This window comes from Crocodylus porosus, unplaced genomic scaffold (genome assembly GCF_001723895.1).
Source record: "Crocodylus porosus isolate Cpor-Errol unplaced genomic scaffold, CroPor_comp1, whole genome shotgun sequence".
NCBI lineage: Eukaryota > Metazoa > Chordata > Crocodylia > Crocodylidae > Crocodylus > Crocodylus porosus.
In genome coordinates this window covers 55333508-55343627 of record NW_017728947.1, presented here as the reverse complement: position 1 = coordinate 55343627, position 10120 = coordinate 55333508, and the positions used below count along the sequence as shown (strand labels likewise).

The 10120-nt window shown below is 42.1% G+C and overlaps 1 protein-coding gene across 2 annotated transcripts in view; it reads left to right on the top strand.

The window, feature by feature from the left end:
- The window catches only part of CHP1 (calcineurin like EF-hand protein 1), a 28068-nt gene that overhangs the window by 8832 nt on the left and 9116 nt on the right, over positions 1 to 10120 (top strand). For both annotated transcript variants that reach the window (XM_019551496.1, XM_019551495.1), the window contains one exon: positions 1283 to 1355. In XM_019551496.1, coding sequence (XP_019407041.1) covers positions 1283 to 1355 — 73 coding nt within the window. The remainder of the gene's footprint in view (positions 1 to 1282; positions 1356 to 10120) is intronic.

Genomic DNA, 10120 nt, shown 5'->3' with positions numbered 1-10120 from the left:
GGGGGCGTATCCCCCACCCCATGCCCTCCCGGACCTTGATCTGCCCCCCCCCATGCCCCTTCCTTTCCCCCCCCCCCCCCCATACTAGACTTACCAGCTGCACACAGCTTTCCACGCTGCCAGGCTGGCATTGGAAATCGAGTTGGTATCAGCCAATATGTCTCCTTAATTGGCTATTGGTATCAGCTCCAAAAATCTCTATCGGTGCACCCCTTATGTTTTTGGCAGTGCCATGTCATTTGTGGTTACCAGTATCTTTTCATAGTTGGCCTAATTTGATTTTGTAATTTTGATTACTCGCCCAACAAGTCTGCAGTTAGTAACTAGTTTTAGTTGTGTTATGTTGGTCTTCATGACCTGAGAATATTATTATCCTGCTCTATAAAGTGGGTTACCTTTGGAGGGAGGGATGTTCATTTATTGTGTGGGATAGTTTTTAGTGATGTATTTTTAATTTAAATGTGTTACAAAAGATGGAAAACATTGCAGCAGTTAGGTTTGAAAAATGGATTTGGATTCAGGCAGATCTTTATGGAAGAGTGGCTTGGTGCATTCTCTACCATTACTTTGCTTTCTAAGCCATTCCTGGCTAGATTTTTTTTTTTAGGAGGAAGTATCTTGGCTTAAAAATTATGGTTTGTAAGGCTTTAATGAGTATGGAAGAGAGGTTTAGTTTGTCACTGTACAGACAATACAATAAATGGATGTTGGGGTTTCATGAGGGCTTTATATAGTGAACTCTACAACAGCTGAAGTATAGAGCCTGTACTCCTCAAACTTGACCAGGGATTTGGAGAGTGATTGTCTCCATGTGCACTGTTCCAAAATGATTTCTAGAGCTTAATACTTATGGTTCAGGGTAGAGAGACCGATATTGGAGTCTGTCTTGGCATTAACACAGACAAGTCTTACAAACTGATGTAAGACTGTTGGCTCTGTGGATAGTTTTTCAGAACTTCCTTTCAAGGACCATAGGCTGTTGGGTCATACGCATGCGCACTCTAATGTCTCTAATGCCTAGATTCTTGCAAGAACCCTGAATTTATTCCTGGGGGTGGTGAGAAGGTTACAGGAAGCACCACCCAGACAGTGATACAAAATCAGCTGCAAGCTTGATAGATTTCATGGACATTAGGGCTGGAAGGGACCTCAGAAGATTGAGTTCAACCCCCCGCCCCGGGGCAGAAGTTGGCTTGTTTTACTGTGTCTGTCTGTCTCGGGGTACTGGGCCTATTCGTATATAGGATTGATGTTAATTTGTCTAATTTCTTCTTCTCCCCAGTTTCCCACAGTCAGATCACCCGTCTGTACAGCCGGTTTACCAGCCTGGACAAAGGAGAAAATGGGACTCTGAGGTAGGCCTTGTCTCTAAACTTTAACTATCTTTTTGTATTGAGCTAAATCTGTTATGATGATTGTTTTCTATGAATATGTAGGACTTTTGCATACAGGTTCTTACTTGATTTATCATATCACCAGTGTTACAGCAGACTGGCTTATACCTGTTTATACTAGAAATTCTGGTTTTTCTCTTTGTATGTGAGGCTTCTTTTATTCTATCTACTAGTTCTCTAATCAATTTAAAACTTGATGGAGAGTAATCTTTGCCCAGATTTTTTTTTGTAACTTCCTGAACTGACATGCTTTCCAGATATCCATTTCCTCTAAAATTAAGAGTGAGCTGAGCCAGCAAAACCACATCATACTCAGTAGATACTTTGAGACTGTTTTAAATACAACTTTCAAATCTTACAAATAGTTGTTGTTTTTTGTTTGTTTGTTTGTTTCCTTATTATAATATTGGTAGTGTTGGAGTGATCATGTAGCTTTGTTGGTCCAGGAAATGTGAGGCAAGGATTTTTGTGGGGGCCCAAATAAAGAATGCCCTGCATATGGAAGCTTGTCTAAGTCTACCCTGATTGAGCGATGTGGGCCAGATTGGGCCCTGGGACCCCACACTGTCCTAACCTACCTCCTGTGTGCCAGGGTTGGATACTGAGGGTTTGGCACTGCCTCCATCCCTGGCAATCCCAGTGCACAGGGCTGAGGCAGCATGGTCCAGCACACAGGGCCTAGGGCTCCCCACCAGTCAGAAGATTTGTTAGCGTGGGAGTAATACCACCACTCCTCCACTGCCATATTTAAGACCTGTAAAGAGCCTTGTGGGCTAGATGATGTGGTGCCATAGGCCAGAGGTTGAGTACTCCTGTTATAAATGTTTATTGTAGGAGTTGCTTAATTTTATCATCCTCTCCCTTCCTCTCACTGAGTAAAAAGGGCTGAATTACTGTTGAGTCACAGAGTATTAATTGTCTCTGATGCCAGGTTATCTTTTGGCACTGCTTTGATATGCAAATCATTCACTTGTAGTAAGGAGTAATTGCATCACTTATTTAGTACCTAAGTGTTTATACATGCTCAATCAAATAAACAAAAGGGAACAAAGTCTTGGTAATTCTTTGTGAATATGCATTCTTTTTAAAAGCAGTGAATAGCTTAGAGGACTACAGAAAGTCCTGAGCTTTGTATTAACCATGCAGGAGCCATGAAGAGCCTCTGGGACAGGAATAAGCTTTAAGCTGCCTCTTCAGAAAATTTCCCTTCAGCTCCTTTCACCATTTGGCGTGCTAAATGTATTTCCAAATAAAAACATTTAATGGATGAGTGTGTTCCTTGGTTATGTCATCACCTGCTTTGTCTCTGTCCTCTGGGTTGTGATTGTACACCTCAGTACTGTCCTCCCCTAATCTTTTGAGGTCACTGACTTTTTTTTATGTTTTATCATTTAACTTCGATAGCTTGCAAATTTTTAAATGAACTGAATTTAAGGAAGCAGAACAAAATAGGATTTAGTTATGCGAAGTCTAAAGAGTTGCTTAGTTCTAGTTTAAAAAAAAAAAAAAAAGCCCAAACCCTCCTGTAATGGACTTCTCCGACTTTCATATCTGAGTGAAAAGACATCTTTTGTGAAGTAGTTCAATGAAAGTTTACCCACCCTATTTCAAGCCAAACAGGTTCTAAGCTATTTGAAAAGCACTTCTAGCCCTAAATATCCATTTTCAGGTTCTCAAACACTAGCACAGATTAAATAGTCTTTTTTAAGCATGCTTTGTAAGGGGTTTAAACTGCTGAATAAAGGTAGTGGCTACTTGTCAGCTGAATCCTATACCTATGGAAACTTCAAATTTGAAGCTGTTGCACCTGTAAACAATTATTTGCTGACAGATGTAGCCAGGTGCAAGGGAGCTGTTTTAAAGTAAAAGCAGTGGGGGAGGGAATCCTAATTTTTCAGAGATCCATAACTTACGTGAAGTTCTGGGTGCTGCACTTTAACAAGGATGTGGTAAAGCTTGGGAGAGTCCAGAGAAGTCACCTGCAGGATCAGAGACTTTGCGCAGCAAGCCATACAAGGAAAGGCTGAGCGATCTGGGACTCTTCAGCCGGAAAAAGAAAAGACTGAGAGGGGACTTTGGTAGCAGCTTACCACTATATCGGAGGTGTACATCCAGGGCTCGGTGAGCATCTGTTCACCAGGGCACTTGGAAAACTAGGAGTAATGGTCACAACTCCTGGAAGACCACTTCAGGCTCAACATGAGGAAAAAATACTTCACAACTAGGGTGTCCAGACTGGAATAAGCTCCCTCCAGAGGTTGTGCAATTGCCTACCCTGGAAATCTTTAAGAGGAGACTAGGTGGTCACCTTGCTGGGGTCACGTGACTCCAGTTGTCTTTCCTGCTTGGTGCAGGAGGCTGGACTCAATGATTTTCCAAGATCCCTTACAGTCTATGAATCTATGAAAGTTCCCTGTCTAATATGTCGACAGGTGTTGGTTTCAGAGCATATGTAAGGTGTTGAAGTGAGCAGTTTAATGGCTAGTACTGATGCCTTTTGAAACAATGGCAAGGAGCACAATACTGAGGAAGAAGGGGGGGGAAAAAATTCAAGTATAGAAACTGTGATAAATGAATCTTGCCAAATTGGATTCTAAGCACAGTTTAGTTCTAGAGAAGACCTGATTTGAGAACAGTGATGGAGAACAGTGGGACTACCTTCCTATTTAATATCCAAGGTGTGTAAGTGTGTGGCTTGTGGATTTTACAATTCCTCAACTGGCTAGAAGTTATGTTTCACTAGAACAACCAAGAACTCTAGGTCAAAAGTTTGCAAATATTGGTCTCTTGAATACAGGTTAAAAGAAAATCCTGGCAGTGCATATACAATGTGTTAACTGCCCACAGGAATATTTAGCTGTCTGTTTGTAATTACTGTAGTTGTCAGAAAGGTATATAATTGTTCATGGTAGTGGAGGTGGTCCATGTGATTGAACAGGATAGGAGTATCCATAATGCATCACTTTAAGATGCAGCCTATGCCATGAAAGCCTGAAGAAAGAGGTGAAAGAAGACTTGGTCCTGTGTTAGACATGCGTAGCAATACTTGTGCCTTATCCATAGGGTCCTGGTCAATAATCTCTGTTTCTAGAGCGGGGTGGGCAATTATTTCTGCTGGAGTGCCGGTTCACGAGCATTGGTCAGCTGTTGAGGGCTGCAAGGGTAGCCCTGCCCCCTGGTCACCATCTTAGTACCAGAAGTCCCTCCTCCTAACCTCTGACCTTTGTCACCAATAGTTCCTGCCCTTGCCCCAGAAGTACTCCCTTTTGGGAAAGGGGTTTGCCATCTTAGAACTGGAAAAAAACCCAATTTATATACAAAAAATAAAATGTCAACAATAAATTATTTTAATTTTATTTTTAAAAGATATTTTGTACTGATTTGTATGTTTGTGTCATGTATATAGAGGTGATTGCATAATAGTTCAAATTGAAGTCTTACTCTTGCATATTTCAGGGGGTCTGGGGGTGTGGGTGGGTATGGAGTCTGTGGGGGAGGAAGTGGGGATATATGTGGATGTGGGTGAGTATGGGGGGGCATTGTGGGGATATGTAGAGGAGGAGGACGGCTGGGGGTGTGAGGGAGGGTGTATGGGGAGGGGTGCCGCTGAGTGGGGGGACAATGCCTGGGCCAGGTGGGATGAAGCAACCTCCCACGAGCCAGACAAAACCCTTCCGCAGACTGTATTTTGTCCACCCCTGTTCTAGAGGCTTAAGCATCAATAAATGATCACAAAGGATAAAATCCAAATACACTGCTATCCTGGGCAAGTATACATACAATGTTCCAAGGTGTCATCTTACATTTCCTGAGTTGAATGGAAAAAAGGAGAAAGCAGGGTAGATTTGCACTTCGTGGACTAAATCAAAGGTACGTAGAATAAGCTTTTGTAAACAGCAGCCTTACTTCTTCCTGTGTTATGAAGGGATTGCAGGAAGCAGAGCTTCATATAGAAGCAGTGATTAAAATTTAAATGAAAAAATACAATATAAATCACATGGCAAGGAGTATGTTGGTAGAGACCTAAAACTTCAGGCATTCCCTCACTGATATTTTCCCTTCATTAAACTTGCTTACAGCACTTATTTCAAGTGGATATATTTTCAGTTTTTGGGAAGATTGCCTTACCCTTTTCAAATATGTCCAGCCCTTGTTTACATTAATAACAGTGGAAGATGCCTTTAAACTGAAATGGCTTGTCTGCATACTAGTCAAACTTTGATGTTTACACTTCTTTCGCTTCTGAATTTAGTCAGTGATGTGACGAGCTGAATTGTCAAAATAATGAATAGTAATCTCCAGTTTTAACAGGCAGACATTGGTACTTCAGGTGCCCATGACTAAGATTTTATAGACACTTGAGTGTCTACCCAAGCTGGTGTTGCTTAATTTCAGATTTAGACTCGCATTTCATAATAGTTGTCTTTCCACTGTGGCCCTTCTCCTTCATCTTTTCAAATGAGAGTAAATTGTTAGGCTCAATTACTTTAGTGCATCCATCAGCCAAACTGAATTGGCTTAAACATTTGCGCTTCTGCCTGGATTCCATGTTATTTCAATTCTAAACCATTTTGACAGAAATGTTCTCTAGGCATATATCCCACTGTTCTGATCCAGTTCTTAGAAACTGTGCATATTTGGGAGCTTCCAGATGCCACTTGCTCTCACAGTAATGAGAAACTGGCTCTCAAACTTGAGTCGCGGCACCCCTCCACAACTTTTTTTGGATGTGGCAATATACCTGGTTGACAACCACTCTTTGTGCTGCTTCAGCTTACCTCTGTGCATCTCAAGCAGATGCTGCTGTGGTAAAATTGCCCTGCGTGCCTGCTTCATGGTCAGCCCAGGGAGGGCTGTGGCACGTGTGCACCCTTTTTTTGCAGTAGGGTTCTTTGATAATCCTAATGCAGATGAAGCTGGCTTGGGTTGTAGCCTTTCTGATTTCAGAAGGAGAACTGGAGGAAGAAGTGCATTGGTGGAATTGTCCTGTAAACCTCCTTTTTTCCAGAAGGAGCATTGAGGAGCTGGACCAGGACAGGCTACAGCTCCAGTTGCTTTAGGGATATCGGAGTCCTACTGCAGCAGCAGTGTGCGCATGCCACAGCCCTGCCTGTTGGGCAGTTTTACCTGGCCACTTCTTGGTAGCAGTGCCCATGTCATTGCACTCCTGAGGGGATGTCAGCAACCTCCCAGTTGAACCCCTGGACTAGCTGAACCATTCTAGTTAAGTTTTGTCAACACACTACTAAACTAGTAGGAACTAAACCTATTCCTGAGTGTTCAAGGAATATGTGCAAGCTGGTTTGGTGGAGGGAGAAATTGGGGAGCAGAGGGTACTTTCTGCTTTATAAGTTGGTACTTTTGTACCAGTCTACCTTCTTGGCTTTTGCTTTGCACCTCTACTTCTCCCTTCCAAATTGTGTGCCCAAATTCTGACTTCTTTCTCTGAATTCCCTGTTCCCAGTAATAATTAATTCTGACGTCTGTTTCTTCATTTTCCATGTTGATGATGGCTGTGTTTGTGTAACAATTTAGTTCTACATTGCTGTTCCCTGTCTTGTCAGACTTCAACAGCCATGCTCTATAGTACTGCCTAGACAAGGGTAAAACAACTGAAGACTAATAACAAATGTGAATGAGTGGCCAGCAATGGCCTCTGTAGCCTTTGGGATCAGGCAAGGAGATGGGTGTGTCAGCCATGAAAGGCTCTGGTTTGCCCTCTGAAAGGAATGTTTCCCTATCTAGGAATGTGAGCCCTATCTAGAAGCTTAAAAACTGCTTGGAGCAGAGAAGTTTGTTTGCTAATGAGAAGCATCATGGATGGTCTTTATAACCTGGACAAACTAGTCTTGTGGTTAAAGATAATGGGCAGTTAAAGATTTGTTTTGCATATTATCTTGAGGCAAGATTTTAGCAGAAGCTGGGTTCCTGGAAAGATCGCATTAGGTTCCTGTTGCCATGACAAATGAACAAGAAAGAAGTAAAAGATATTAAATTTCCTGTAGGCTCCAGCCTCAGCCAGGTGAAGTAGGTCCCTAATGACTCTAGGAGGCTTTGGTATATAAAATGAAGTACAACTGGCCTCTCTGCATTCAGTTGGTTTTATGGCTGTTTCAGCAATTCCAATTATAATGCCTACCCCATAATGTCCCATTAATGAGCAAAACTAGCGTTTTGACACGTCCATTATGAGGGAACAAATGGACTTGAATTCTAGAGTTAACTGTAGTTAATTGTTAATCTCTTGGTATAAAACAGGCATGACAGGGCTGAAATGTTAAATATAAATTTTCTGAAGCTGGATTCTAACAAATGATACATCAGCAGAAGATTTTAGGAGTAGTAGTGGGAGCAGTTACTTCTAGTAATCTCGGTACTGGATTTTGAAACTGCAGCAGTGTTGTTCGAGTGACTCTTGCACCAGTGTGAATGCAACTTGTGGTCTGACTCATTGTATCATTGTTTATAACACTAATGCCTAATGTGCTTCTCATGTTTCATATGCAACAGTTGATGTTTGTGAGTTTCTATTTTCCTATACACAGGGATGTGCCAAGGGAAACAGTACTACTGACATGGCTTAAAAACCTAGGCAGGTTTCATCTCTGCTACAAGGTCAAATGGTTCTAACCATAGTGCAACTAATAGTGAAACTGGTACTTGTGTTCAGGCTCAACAAATGGACATGATGAGTATCTACAGAATGATGTTAAAGCTAAATTGAAAAAATGATGAATAATGTTTCAAGGATGAATTTCTTGCTAAGGGTATAGGACTGACCTCTTAAAGTTGTTCCCTTGTTCTACAAAAGGCCGCCAAGCTATTATTGATATCAGACTGCTCTCTTTTTAGTGTTAACGTTGTTAGCCTTACTACCTATAAGCTTAAAACAAACTTGTCAACTGTATAACTACTTGTTTCACTGCATGTGGTCTCTCAAAGCAGCTAGCTTTTGGATGCACAGCTTTAGTCCTTGTGCTTAAAATGTGGGCATGCCCAGCTCTCCAATGGATTCCGAACAGAATTGTGGGCATTTAGCATTTCTGAAAAACAGGCATGAGGTCTCAAGATGGGTACCTAGTGGGGGGAAAAAGTCTATCTCTGAAACTTCCAGTCAACAGGTCTGAGTGACTAAGGTAGACATGCACAACTGAGGTACTGTCTTCAGTGGAGGGCTGACACTAGTGTGATCTGCTCTGATTGATTGGATGCAAGGCAGCAGGACATTTTGCAAGCAGGTAACTGGACTGTGGATGCACAGACTAATGAATTGCCACCTAGTACAGACAGAGGATGTGCTGTCTTGCTTTTCTAATGTTTTCAAGCTATTTTGGTGGGTTGTTAGGGCTAGTGGGTTGAGTGCTGTGCACACCTGCAATAAGAGGAGGGTTACCTGCTATTCTAAATTGTCAAACTCTTCCATAGGGAGAGAATAGATTTTAGTGAGGGGGTTTTTGCACTGGGCATATGCCATGTCTGCCACTAGAGCTTGACTTGCTTGCAGCAGGGCTATCCCAGCCAATGTTGGCCTAAACTGAAAAGGTCAGACCTGGACTAAAAAATTATGCTAGTTTTAACAGTCATTAAAAGTATATTGGCTAAATGGAATGGCAATATAAACCCTTCCCTGGATCTAGCTATGCTGTTAAGGTCAGGGGCACATGAAGTTCAGCAAGGTAACAGGAGGCAGGGATTTACTACGTCAGCTGCTCCATGGTAACTGTCAGTATGCTCACAGTTGCCCAGCAGCAAAAAAAAAAAAAAAAAATTAATGTACAGTATTAGAGTTGTCTTTTTCATGAAAGGGCCGGCCAGGCAGTTCCCATTAACTGTGGGGTAGTAGTGTGCCCACAAGCAGTTTTTGCAAAGTGGCAGATCTGGCAGATTTCCTGGCTCCCTCTTCCCTCTCCCCATTACCTTGTGGTAACTTGATCGTGTCCATGCTCAAACACTGTTCTGACTTTTGGCTTATTTCACTTCCCAAACTAGAGCTAATGCTGTAATTGCCACTTACGTCAGTGATTGAGTTTGTACGGGAGACAAGGGTGTTGATTTATACCCACATAGCTAAAATTGCAATGCTAGAGAAGAAAAATGGCTGCTGTCCTAAAATAAGAGCACTTTTGCAGAAACAAATGGAATCTTTAACCGTTATGAAATTACATAAATCTCTTGCTCAGACAACGAATTTAAAATTTAAAACATGCAAATCAATTGTATTGGCTTCTGGGGCACCAGGACTGTCACAGAACTCAGAATGGACTAATCTGAAAGTCCTTTAATTTGAAATGACTGTATTCCAAAACATGTTTTACCTTGGTTTATTTGATCTTTATTATGTAGCTTGCTTTTAACTTCAACACTTGGATTAAATTTACAGCTAAAGTGCCTTGGCATTTTGCATGGATTGGCATCGTCTATATCTGAGCAGTAGGATTATAGTTTCATAGTTGGTAGGGTCAGAAGGGACCTGGGCAGATCAAGTCCAACCCCCTGCGCCATGGCAGGGAAGAGTACTGGGGTCAAATGACCCCAGCAAGGTGTTCATCTAGCCTCCTCTTAAAGACAGGCAGGGCAGGAGCCAGCACCACTTCCCTTGAAAGTTGGTTCCAGATCCTGGCCACCCTGACAGTGAAGTAGTGCCTCCTGATGTCTAATCTGAATTTACCCTGTGCCAGCTTGTGACCATTATTCCTAGTCACTCCTGGTAGTGCTCGGGGGAACAG